Below are 11544 nucleotides of genomic sequence, written 5' to 3'. Positions count from 1 at the left end.
AATACCCAAAGTATTTTTTTAAGATTTTCAAACCAAATCGACAAGTAGTATCATCTAAATTTCTTATTTAGAAATTATTTTTTTGATGAGCACATTGTTCATGTTTGTGCTACCATATAATTAAATAAACCCCTCCTACTTTATAGCTCTATCAGGTTAACTCAAATCACATGCCACCTTCTTTCTGACTTGTTTATCTTATCTTTCTTTCTTCTTTCTTTATTTTTATCACCGTTGGCTCCAAATTTCCTCAGCCCTTTATTCTTTCTCTTGTTTTCATAGAATATATAGAATTCCTGGATTTGGTTGTTTTGAGCCAGTTGGGGACAACTTGAGTTGAAGGACTTCAAGCAAAACCTAGCTTCTTCTTCTTCGGAGAGTTTTGAGGCAATTTCCAGGTTTTTGGTAGATAAATTCGATCTGGGTCTTTGTTAAAAGGTTGAAATATAGCAGTCTTTTGTTGGGAGAAAAAAGCTATGGATACTTCTTCATGGGTGGATACTTCACTGGATCTAAGTCCTTCTTCAGATAGGCCCTTGCCACTTGACACTCCGGTACATCAAAATTTTGTTCTGGAAATGTTGTTGTGTTATTTCCTGTTTTCTTACTTGAATTTTCTTATACTGAGAAAGCTTTTCAATCTGTTATCATATGTTTCAGAAGAAGGAACCAAGTGGAAATGGCAACTTGATTGTGTTTGGAAAGAAACTTTCTATGAAAGAAGAGGTGAGTTTATGCATCTCTTATATATGGAAAAGTTCCAACTCCGAAATGAATTAAAATTAACATATGACTTTTTTTATTTTTTCTTGGGATGTGAAACTGAATCTAATGCTGTTTGTTTTGCAGAGTGGTGCTTTAGTGGAAGAATTGAACCGTGTCAACGAAGAAAACAAGAAGCTGACGGAAATGTTAGCAGCAATGTGTGAGAGCTACAATGCTTTGCAAAGCCAGTTGACGAATCTAATGAGCAAAATCCCAGTAAAAGAACTCAGCCCTTCAAAGAAAAGAAAATCTGAAAGCAGCAGCAACAACAACAACAACGATAATTATAACTTTGGGATCATTGGAAACTCAGAGAGCAGCTCAACTGATGAAGATTCATGCAAGAAACCCAAAGAAGAAATTATAAAGGCCAAAGTTTCTAGAGTATATGTCAGGACTGAAGCATCTGATACTAGCCTTGTAAGATAATTTCACATAAAATATTATACTCTTCTGCGGATTTCAAGTACTCGAAGAAATTTACTTGATTTCTTATGCAAATTGGTTGAACAAATTCAGGTGGTAAAGGATGGATATCAATGGAGGAAATATGGGCAGAAGGTGACCAGGGATAATCCTTCCCCAAGAGCTTACTTCAAGTGTTCTTTTGCTCCAACCTGCCCTGTTAAAAAGAAGGTAAACCCTGGTTGGCTGGCTTCATTGCATTACAGTTTGTAAAATCAAAACTCTTTTGAAGTTCCAACCCACAATTCATCAAACATTTTCAGCTGAAAACAATTAAACTAAAGTTGATTTTGGGTTGACGTTTTTAGGTGCAAAGAAGTATTGACGATCAAGCAGTGGTGATCGCAACATATGAAGGTGAACACAACCATCTTCCTCCTTCTCAAATGGAACCAACATCAGGTTCAGGCCACCGTGGTTCAGCCTCATTGAACCCATCTGGACCAACCATGACTCCAGCCTTCGGCAAAACCAAGCCCAGTGGTAGTGATGTAGCTAGAATCTGCAGCTCCGGTCTGCCAAAAATGGATTCACCGCAAGTCAGACAATATTTGGTGGAACAGATGGCTACTTCTTTGACGAAAGACCCAAAATTCACAGCAGCATTGGCAGCTGCCATTTCAGGAAGAATGTTTCAGCAAAGTCCAGTTGAATAAAAAAAATGGGATGGAATTAATATCTCAAAATATAAGATCAATTTAGAGTTTTTTTTTTTTCTCGTTTCTATTTTAGGATTTATATCTGTCTTGCTGGGAAAATATACCGGCGGACAAAGAGTTGTTTCTATGATTTTGTCAACTATAAGTAGTAATTGTTATGAACTTAGAATGTTGTAAATACAACATTGCAGAAGAATTGGGGAAACACACAATTTAAAAACAGAATAGGACAGGAAATCTGTTCAAGCATCAGCTTCATGTAAATATTTTTTTCATTTTGTTTTTGTTTTTGAATAAATTGGTGTATGTAACTATTCACAGTCCCTTCCTAACTTATAAGTAAAAGAAAATACGTTTTAACGCACTCGAATTCATGTTCTCCTGCATTGAAAACATCATGTATACTAATCAAGCTAATATTTAATCTACATATTCTTTTCATTTTGAGTATAAAACATAATTGGTTCAAAAAAAGGAAAAAGAATAATTGAATATTTTCAGCTTTAAAATAAGTTTTGCGTACAAAACTTTTGATAATAAATTCTATCAACATTTCTGCACTAATCGTTGTCAAATCACAAGGATGCTTGTGTTGGAGTATAATGAGGTTTTTCATTCTTGTTTTGATCAGCAACAGTTAAACATGCATGTGAATAGTTATACTATTATTTGGAATTTGTTATAATATAGTTTTTTAGGGAAAAGCGTATTTTATATATAAGAAATGGTAAAAAAAGGGAGTAAAATGAGTCATTAAGTCGACATTTAAAAAAGAAATCAAAGTTGTGTTGTAAAAAGACAAAAAGAGGAAGAAAATAAGAAAAGCCATCGACGACTTGGCTAAGTTGGATTCCAAGCGTGTGCGCCCCCACATGCTACAGTCCAAATTCCGTACATGAAAATTAGTCTAAAGCCCAATGACAAGGCCATCAAAGCCAGCTGAGGACCATAATTGCCAGTCAAATGAATTACCTTTAAGTTTTATTAAAATAACATCAAAACAATACAATATAATTATACAACTCACATAATTTCGCAAAAAACATATACATATATATTATATAAGCTCAAACTCAAATACGTGGATAAATTCAAAATCTATATAATATAAACATATAACATAAAAAAAAAATACAAACAAACAAACAGCAATTAATTATTGTTACAATTACAAACAGCGGGACCATTAGCATTAATTATCAGTCCATATTCTAAAACACGTTTCGTTTACCCATGTCCCACGCCAGATTGCATTGCCAAGATTTTCCAGTTTCTAAGCTGAAGATGTTCTCAGCCGCCTCACCTGATATGACAATTCTTACAATTCTTCTTCAAAGTTGTTAAAGTTTCTTGAAATGAAGATTTCTACCGTATATAGGTCCCATTGGCATTTATGATATGCAACATGTTTCCCCCTATTTTTTCTACATAAGAAAACATTTTGTACACAAAACATTCCCCCACAACACCAATCATCATCCACCATATTCAAATGGTGTGAAAGGTCTCAATCAAATAACAGTAAAAACAAGAAAAATACAAACTCTCATCCCAAACCCCCATACCAGATGAAATACTATATACTTAGAAACCCTGAGTCCAGGCAAGTTATCCCAAGGCAGTCGTCTCCTCAACTTTTTTAGTTTCATCATTTGCTTCATCATTGTTAACTTTTCCCCTTGATTCCACCCCTGTTATGCATTCTTGAAACCTAAAGCAACTCATAAGATGGTCATTAGTCAATCCAGCCACTTGCATGAATGAATATACAACTGTAGGCCCTACGCTTCGGAATCCTCTTCTGATGAGGTCTTTGCTTATCACCTCTGATTTTGGACTCTTGACTGGAACCTGCCGAGGGTACCGAAATTGACCAACTATTGGCTTGTGATTAACGAAGCTCCAAATGTACTTGTCAAATGACCCAAACTCATCTATTACCTGCATATAACAGAACTTGCTGTTAAATAATAAAATCTACTGTGAGTGTACTTTAATTCACTGTGTTGTAAATGAATCAGAGCCATTTATATAGATGGTTGTTTCACTATAATATGTAAGTTAGCTAGGGCTTTCTTTGCTAAACAACGGTGAGTGGTGACAATAAGAGCTTGCTTCAAGAGTTTGAATTTTACTTCTGCAATTTGTAAGTAGAGATTAACAAATCAATCATGAGAATAAGTCCATGCCTTGCATATTTGGTGTCCATTTTCAATGATGCCTCGAATCTTGAGTTCTGATAGCAGAGAGCTGGCAGGGCTTCCAGGAGCTCCTATCTTTTTCTCACTTAGTTTAGAAACAGCCCTTGGATCAAACTCCAGAAAGGTGTCCCTGCATACAAATAAAAGCCAAATTTAGCATCAATCACAACAAAAACCCACCTATAAAAGTAAGTATTTTATACATAATACTCGCTACAAATACTTGAAAGCAAACATGACAAGCACTACAGGCCTCACAGTTGACCGACTTTCAAACACAACTGTTCATAGAGTATGAGCAATACCTAAACAAATGTCTTTTGCTAAGGATGGTAGGCCATGTCAGTTCAGCCAAAGCACCTGATAAGCTGAGCAATTCAAACAGTTTCCTGCATATACAAAATAAACAAGCCAAGGAAGTTAACATCTGAAATTTCATGCAGAAATTAAAAGAGGAAAAAAAGGTACAGCCGGATGAATAGTGCAACCAAATTACATACTTGTCATCATGAGCTGGAACTCCCCATTCTTCATCATGAAAAGCGACATAACAAAGATCTTTCAAAGAACAAAAAGCAGTTAGTATTTGCAAATGTTTATAAAATGATACAAGTTACCTGAAAAATACACTAAAAGCAAGTGGTACATCAGTAGAAGCTGTAGGACTTTCGTGGGGAAAGGTCCCAAAAGCCTTAAAGAACCGTGAAGCAGAAAGCTATAGCAGAAGGACTTGGAATCAACAAAACAAAAACATACTTACGAAAGGGGGCAATGGATTTTAAGCAGCTGGAAATTGTAAAAATGAATGCAACTCGACATAAGTGTTATCAGCCTAAAGCCCGATGAAAAATTAGCTAAAGAATTTATTTTACCTACTTTACCCTATGACTGAATTCCAAAACCACTTACATTGTGATCAATGTTTTGCCCTTTTTGTCACTTAATTTGAATCAGATGCCCCTTTCTATCAACTGGATCCATATACATTAGATTGCCCCACCATATTTGTGGCCCTTTTCCTATGCAATAAAAAAACAATCTGAAATTGGCAAGAAAATTGCTAACCTTGGTCTATCTTTCTCAAGACCTCCATTTAACTTCAACCCAAACCCTTCCATCTGAACATCTCTAGAGTCCTTAGCCTTAATTAAGAATAAAATATTATTCCATCTCAACCTGGGGCAAAGCCTCAAATAGTTCATGCACTCAATTAATTGTTGGATGCACAGCAGGTTTTGGGTTCTAGTCTTATTTCCTGCGAATGCCAATATTCCTTGTAATTAAAATAAAAAATAAAAATTCAAATCCATCTGTAATTCTCTGTAATTCTTGACTAATAGCTTCAGGTCTAGCTTACCAGAACAATCATAAAATTCCATTCATAAATTATATTCATAGTATTTACAAGATTAGATCAATCAGAAATTACTAAGATAACATCAATTTTATAGCATTGTGAGTCTACTTGGACTCAGAGTGTCAGATATGATATGTGTCTGACACGAGTATGTTTATTTTTGTCTAAGTTTTTCCAGGTATTTGGAGGGTCATATCCTCATGGCTCATGCCCATGTACGGAAATGTGTTGGACACATACAGATACAGGTACTTTAAGAAAAATGAAATATTGTTCATGGAAATTAAATGCAAGTTGTACTTTACAACTAGGAATCTTCAAACACACGCATAGCCAGACAGATATAACCTGCTGCTCTAGTTGAAACACTGCAGATCTAAAACAAGAAGAAAAGAGTCTACTTTTTCTTCACATGTAATATAAAAGGCCACACATTTAGGTGTAGCATGAAATATTGAAATAAAAAGCTTAGACTTAAGATACACCATTTTCAATGGCTTGTTCTCTGATAAATTTGCTCAAAGTATGGGATGGTCCAGATCATTAATGTAGAAGTGTCAGGCGGGCCAAATTTACAGCCATGCTCAAACACTGAATGGTGTACTATTCAGGTGAGTCCAAAGTTAGGTTGAGATAAAAAGTAGCCATCCCATTCTCTAATAAAATGCTAAAGTTGCATGGTTTTAGACAAATGGTACATTCTAGCAAATACAACCTAAGCCAAAACCCCAAAAACTATCTGCCACAGCCCAAATATAATAAAGGAAAACAAGACTGTCCAGAATGCTTAAGAAAAGTTATGCTTTCACGATTGACATCCAAATCAAGAAAACTTGCAATTATTGCAAACTTCAAGATGTGAAAGAATATAGTATATAGGGAACGCAAACAGCCACTAAAGCATTAATCTTTCTCCCCCCTTTCATTTTGAAGAATGTACCAAATATATAGTACAGAGCTCTTCAATATTACCTATCTATTCCTTCCAGCATATGCAGCAGTAAATATTTGATGCTGATACTGTAAAGGAAAAGAATAAAAACAAACTACACCTTCTACACTAAAGAAAAAAGAAAGAAGCTATATCCTTCCTAGCAGCATAAGAATTTCTATATAGGATCAGATAATTAAATAGAAAGCTATTCAATCAAATTTTGCTTGCATTTCCAACCGAAAGGATAACAGCACTCTTAAATAGCTTCAAATGTCCTTAGAGTAAAAATCTTCTCAACCGTCAGAATGTTTTGTTATATGAATACCCTCTAATATAAGTGTCAAAGTCAACAATGAGCCAACTTCAAACTTGGTTACTAAGCAACCAGCAATCTCCTTTCAACAACTACTATAAATGATACAAAAAAGATGTGTTCCTTGCTATCTATGATGACCCACAGTACATAAATTTATATACTATTAATGAACCAAATGATGCCATCCCATTAAAAATAAAATTGTCTGTATTTACTATTCAAAACTTTTAATAAAGTGTCATTATTTAGTTCACGATAAGTGTATAGATATATACACAAACAATGCATCAAATATAAACTCGTAAAAAAGTAAAAAAGGAAGGACTCGACTAGTGTAACCTGTGTCAAGTTGTTCCTCAATTCTTCTAATTAAAATCAAACCAACGTAAAGGGGTTACTACTTAGACAGAATATCTCCTTCAGCCAATTTACTCAAGACCGGTCAACAAGTTCTAACATGATTCAACTATTTTAACATAAAAATCAACTCCAAAGCACAAGATATATAAGGAATGATACCATTATTACGAATCATGAGAACCAAATAATCTAAACTTAAAGAAGACCAGAAAACATTAAAAAACATACCCGAATTGGTTGTGACCCATCCACATCTTTTCTTGTTATCCAAGCAACCACCTTCCCATGAATCCACCACAATCACCCCATTCTCCCCTTTCGGCCCACTTTGCTTCCTCCTCACTCCAACACCGATTCCATGTTTACCACCCCGCCGCCCTCCTCCGCCAGTCATCCCACTCGACGACGACCCTGCCGATGAAGACGATGCTCCTCCGTCCGACAAGCACGACAGACTCATCGAAAAATTCCCCGCCATCCTTTCCTGCTGCCTCAAAATCGATGCAGTCAAAGTCAACGATTGAGGGGCCGGCGTTGGTTTCTTTTGTGGAGTTAACAGTTCTTTAACCTTCTCTTTGTCTTTTCCCTCAGGTGTTTGCTGGACTTGTTTTTTGGTCGATTTTGGTGCCGGTTTTGTCGGGACCTTGTTCCCAGCCGGACCCAGAACCGACCTCGCTTCCATTTCCGTTGCAGTGTTAGCCGACCTTACCCTCGGCGGTCCCGACATTTACGGCTCAATTTTTTATATCATCTCAAAATTTCGCTACAAAAGTTTCTAATTTGAAGCTTTCTTGACTAAACAGTGAGCTTTGGAATCAGTAATTAAAGAGTAATGGAGTGAAAAGGAAGGTTAAGAATCGTAGGGCTAAGGTGAGAGAATGCTAGTGGAGAAGAAAGCTGGGAGGACACAAATTTCGTGCTGCATTGGTGATATTAGAGAAATTTTGTTACAAGCAAAATACTGGAAGTGGGTCAATTGTTGTTTTCGAGAATGGTGTTGTTTGGGTGGTAGGAAAATGAGACGAGAAAATCAGGGGGGAAAATAAAAGCTTGGTGCTTTCGAGGGAACTGGGTGTAATTTTCGGTGGTGAGGGGGTAGTTTCGGATATTGATGGCAAAAAGCAAAGAATCAGAGGGATCCGCCAATGAAAGAGCGCCACGTCAGATAGGTTTGGGTTTTTAAAAGGTTGTTTTTTGTTTTGTTCTACTCCGACCCGAGTCCGCATTAGCTGCGAAAATAATTAAATGTATCTATTCTGTATATTAATTTTGGGAGTCCTACAAATTCAAAGGGTATTTTAAAATGTTTTTAAGGGTAAAATTACCAAATAAATTTATTTGCAACAAAAAAGAAAAAAAGAAAGATTATATGCACAAAATAATAGTCTATGCTCCTTTTTCCAAATTTATAATAATATGTATCAAAAGACAAATTTAATATTTTCTTGTTCTAACCTAGCTCACATATGAGGATTGTATTAAGAAAAACGCAGTCAAGGGTGGAATTGAGAGTCCTGAAATGTTGCAGTATTGTTCTGTGATTATCCAATAAAAAACAAAAAGACATACGCTTAGGTTAGGGACCCACTTATCCAAGTTCCTTCCACACATTCATATCCTAATGCCCGGAAAAGTTCACACAGGCCTAGAAAACCAGTAAAAAGAACTAAAAGAAATTGAAAAAAAATTAAAAATCAATGGCTACTACTGTACTACCCAAAGCTCTTTCTCCATTTCTTTCAAATCCATCTTCACTTCCTTCTGCTCACTTAACAGCTAAGCCACCATGTTTAAGGCCACTAGACCACTCTCCATGCACCAAAACTAAGCCAAGTGTTCGAACCCATGCTAAGAAAAAGAACCCATGGCTGGATCCTTTTGAAGATGATGTGGAAGACCCCTTCTCGGAATATGGTTCATTGTTCACTGATGGCAAGCAAGAAGAAGATCCTAGGCCCCCTGAAGACCCTGATAATCCTTACGGTTTCTTGAAATTCCCAAAGGGGTTCACCGTGGAGTTGGCTTCACTGCCTTTGAAAATCAGAGGTGATGTCAGGAGATGTTGCTGTGTCATTTCTGGTGGTGTCTATGAAAACTTGTTGTTTTTCCCTGTGATTCAATTGATCAAAGACAGGTATAACAATAACAGCAACCAAAATGTTGAAGCTCTGATTTTGGGTATGAAATTTCCATCTTTAATTGTTAATATATTTTGATCAGATACCCTGGTGTTCAAGTGGATATATTGGCATCAGAAAGAGGAAAGCAGACATTTGAACTGAACAAGAATGTGAGATGGGCTAATGCTTATGACCCTGACGATGACTGGCCTGATCCTGCTGAATACACAGACATGATTGGACTTCTTAAGGTTATTGGCTTTTCATGGATGAAAGTTTGGGTATTTAACAATGGTTTTCAATGTTTTCATGTAGCGCCATATTGGATTAGATTGAATGTAGGTTGTGAAATTGCAGAATAGGTACTATGACATGGTTTTGTCGACAAAACTGGCGGGTCTTGGCCATGCTGCCTTCTTGTTTATGACCACCGCTCGAGATAGAGTGAGCTACATTTATCCAAATGTGAATGCAGCAGGTGCTGGATTACTCCTTTCTCAATCTTTTCCTGCAGATAGCATGAATCTTTCTGATGCTGGATATAACATGTGAGTGAGTTTTACAACAAGCCACTAATTCATATACTTTTGGTGAATTAGAAAAGCTTTGTTTTAAGAGAAAATGATTACGGTTCGGAATTCAATGTTATGTTTTTGGTTTAAGTGGGGTCGTACTGCTATAGGTACCATCAGATGGTTGATTGGTTGGGAAGACCATTTAGGAGTGTTCCGAGGCACGAGGTTGGCCCCTTAAGAGTGTCGATTTCGAGGAAGCTGAAGGAGGTTGTGGCAGAAAAATACAGAAATGCGGGTGTAGAGAAAGGGAAATATATAGTGATTCATGGAATAGAATCGGATTCCAAGGCTTCAATGCAGTCTCGAGGTGATACTGATTGCTTGCTCCCCATTCAAGTATGGGCTGAAATAGCTGAGGATATAAGGTATTATTACCTGCTCTCAAGTTGTACGGATATGAGGGTAAATCGACATGCACTTTTGAGTTGCAATAACATAGTAGACTAGCTGATAAACTTGAGTTGAAAGAGCATGATCTCATCACTTTTGACAACATTGACTAAAACTAGTTATCAAGTTTAACATAATCAAATATCTTATGTTGTGCCAACAGGGGATTTAAGCCACTTTTTGTCATTCCACACGAGAAAGAAAGAGAGAATGTGGAGGAAGAAGTAGGAGATGATGCTAATATTGTTTTCATCACTACCCCAGGGCAGGTATGCACTTTTTTTCAACTCATTTTATAATCAGAGAAGCGTATACTAGTATTCTCAATGTTTTCTAAGGTTTTCATATACGTATAGAATCATATTTCTATATCCAGTCCAAATACTTTAGGAACAATGAAGAGTCAGGGTAACAACCCTTTTTAACTTGTCTGCAGAGATGAAAAAGAAACATACTATGTTTCAAAGTCTGACACTGGAAAGATCCATTAATTTAAGCTATGCTTTTGATGATTCTTTAGCTAGCTGCTCTGATAAATGATTCAGCCGGGGTGATCGCTACAAACACAGCAGCTATACAGCTAGCAACTGCACGAGAAAAACCAAGGTGAGTGTCTCTAGATTTATGTAAAATCATTTACATCAACAATATATGTAAATCTTGAAAGGGGTTTTGTAAATTTGAGTGCAGCATCGGCTTGTTTTGCTCAGATGAAAAGGGGAAACTGTTTGTTCCTAATGCAGAAGAGAAGAAATGCGCCGTTGTCTCATCCAAGACAGGAAAGTTGATAGATATTGATGTGGAGGCTGTTAAACAAGCCATGCAAATATTTCAACGGTCCCTAGCTCTTGTATAGGAGAGGTGTTCGTATATATATATTTTTGGCTACACTCTTGTGATTCCTTTTCTTTCCTATTCTTTCCTTTTATATCTATCTTCAATGTTTCTATAGTGCAAAAGCAGTAATAAGTTACACACGTCTTCGCTTGACAAGTACCCAAAAATGAATTATAGTGTTAAATATGATCTCAATTCACGATTAACTTGGTTGGTTGCATGTTATGAAAAGGGTGATGTTCAGTGTTGGGTATAAAGTGGGTTAAAGCCTTATATCCCAAAACAATCGCATAAGAGTCGGGGAGTTTCCACCATTAATTCAAGCACTAAATTTAGGAAATTTGAGGGCCATGTAGGCTATTTGCTTTCCCTTGTGCCTGCCAATGTTGTGAGATTTTATATTTGGATACGAGACGAAGGGAAGAAGTAAATTTTACTAAATATTTAGTGACTTAACTATGAATATAATACAAAGGAAAAGTAAATATAAAAGACTGAGCTTTATGGGCTTTGAACTTCCTGTGATTAGGAAGAAGAAACTGGGCTATGACATTGACTGCCCTAT

General features: G+C 36.4%; 3 protein-coding genes across 5 annotated transcripts; 2 read left to right on the top strand and 1 right to left on the bottom strand.

The window, feature by feature from the left end:
• Nucleotides 1-2203, top strand: LOC108451998 (probable WRKY transcription factor 40). Its single transcript, XM_017749725.2, has 5 exons — nucleotides 1-554; nucleotides 661-726; nucleotides 850-1185; nucleotides 1285-1401; nucleotides 1539-2203. The coding sequence occupies exons 1-5, from the start codon at nucleotides 477-479 to the stop codon at nucleotides 1884-1886; spliced, it is 945 nt and encodes a 314-aa protein (XP_017605214.1). The 5' UTR covers nucleotides 1-476; the 3' UTR covers nucleotides 1887-2203.
• A 743-nt stretch (nucleotides 2204-2946) lies between these two features.
• LOC108453868 (uncharacterized) lies at nucleotides 2947-7784 on the bottom strand. Its single transcript, XM_017752220.2, has 5 exons — nucleotides 7286-7784; nucleotides 4591-4648; nucleotides 4396-4479; nucleotides 4079-4220; nucleotides 2947-3830 (listed from the first exon to the last, which is right to left on the bottom strand). The coding sequence occupies exons 1-5, from the start codon at nucleotides 7782-7784 to the stop codon at nucleotides 3498-3500; spliced, it is 1116 nt and encodes a 371-aa protein (XP_017607709.1). The 3' UTR covers nucleotides 2947-3497.
• Nucleotides 7785-8044: 260 nt separating this feature from the next.
• LOC108450663 (photosynthetic NDH subunit of subcomplex B 1, chloroplastic) lies at nucleotides 8045-11146 on the top strand. 3 transcript variants are annotated; one of them, XM_017748384.2, is made up of 7 exons: nucleotides 8045-9191; nucleotides 9278-9428; nucleotides 9535-9725; nucleotides 9860-10117; nucleotides 10306-10411; nucleotides 10663-10748; nucleotides 10833-11146. In XM_017748384.2, exons 1-7 carry the CDS (start codon nucleotides 8755-8757, stop codon nucleotides 10996-10998), a joined length of 1395 nt encoding a protein of 464 aa, XP_017603873.1. In that variant the 5' UTR covers nucleotides 8045-8754; the 3' UTR covers nucleotides 10999-11146. The 3 variants fall into 3 exon arrangements, with proteins under 3 accessions (XP_017603873.1, XP_017603874.1, XP_017603872.1); XM_017748383.2 differs by having other exon boundaries at nucleotides 8673-9191; nucleotides 9278-9458; XM_017748385.2 differs by lacking the exon at nucleotides 10833-11146 and having other exon boundaries at nucleotides 8648-9191; nucleotides 9278-9458; nucleotides 10579-10694.
• Nucleotides 11147-11544: the final 398 nt, after the last annotated feature.

This window comes from Gossypium arboreum, chromosome 5 (assembly GCF_025698485.1).
Source record: "Gossypium arboreum isolate Shixiya-1 chromosome 5, ASM2569848v2, whole genome shotgun sequence".
In the NCBI taxonomy this organism is placed as follows: domain Eukaryota; kingdom Viridiplantae; phylum Streptophyta; class Magnoliopsida; order Malvales; family Malvaceae; genus Gossypium; species Gossypium arboreum.
The sequence above is the reverse complement of the archived record's forward strand: the minus strand, read 5'-3'. Positions and strand labels throughout refer to the sequence as shown.

What these genes read in the sequence shown, in the direction of transcription:
- LOC108451998 (XM_017749725.2), top strand. Translation starts at nt 477, where the DNA reads ATGGATACTTCTTCATGGGTGGATACTTCACTGGATCTAAGTCCTTCT. An exon ending in CCTTGCCACTTGACACTCCG is followed by an intron (nt 555 to 660) that starts GTACATCAAAAT and finishes CATATGTTTCAG; the next exon opens with AAGAAGGAACCAAGTGGAAA. An exon ending in CCTGCCCTGTTAAAAAGAAG is followed by an intron (nt 1,402 to 1,538) that starts GTAAACCCTGGT and finishes TGACGTTTTTAG; the next exon opens with GTGCAAAGAAGTATTGACGA.
- LOC108450663 (XM_017748383.2), top strand. Translation starts at nt 8,755, where the DNA reads ATGGCTACTACTGTACTACCCAAAGCTCTTTCTCCATTTCTTTCAAAT. An exon ending in ATTCAATTGATCAAAGACAG is followed by an intron (nt 9,192 to 9,277) that starts GTATAACAATAA and finishes TATTTTGATCAG; the next exon opens with ATACCCTGGTGTTCAAGTGG. An exon ending in TTTCATGGATGAAAGTTTGG is followed by an intron (nt 9,459 to 9,534) that starts GTATTTAACAAT and finishes GTGAAATTGCAG; the next exon opens with AATAGGTACTATGACATGGT.
- LOC108453868 (XM_017752220.2), bottom strand. Translation starts at nt 7,784, where the DNA reads ATGTCGGGACCGCCGAGGGTAAGGTCGGCTAACACTGCAACGGAAATG. An exon ending in ATGGGTCACAACCAATTCGG is followed by an intron (nt 4,649 to 7,285) that starts GTATGTTTTTTA and finishes GTTCTTTGAAAG; the next exon opens with ATCTTTGTTATGTCGCTTTT. An exon ending in GTTCCAGCTCATGATGACAA is followed by an intron (nt 4,480 to 4,590) that starts GTATGTAATTTG and finishes TTGTATATGCAG; the next exon opens with GAAACTGTTTGAATTGCTCA.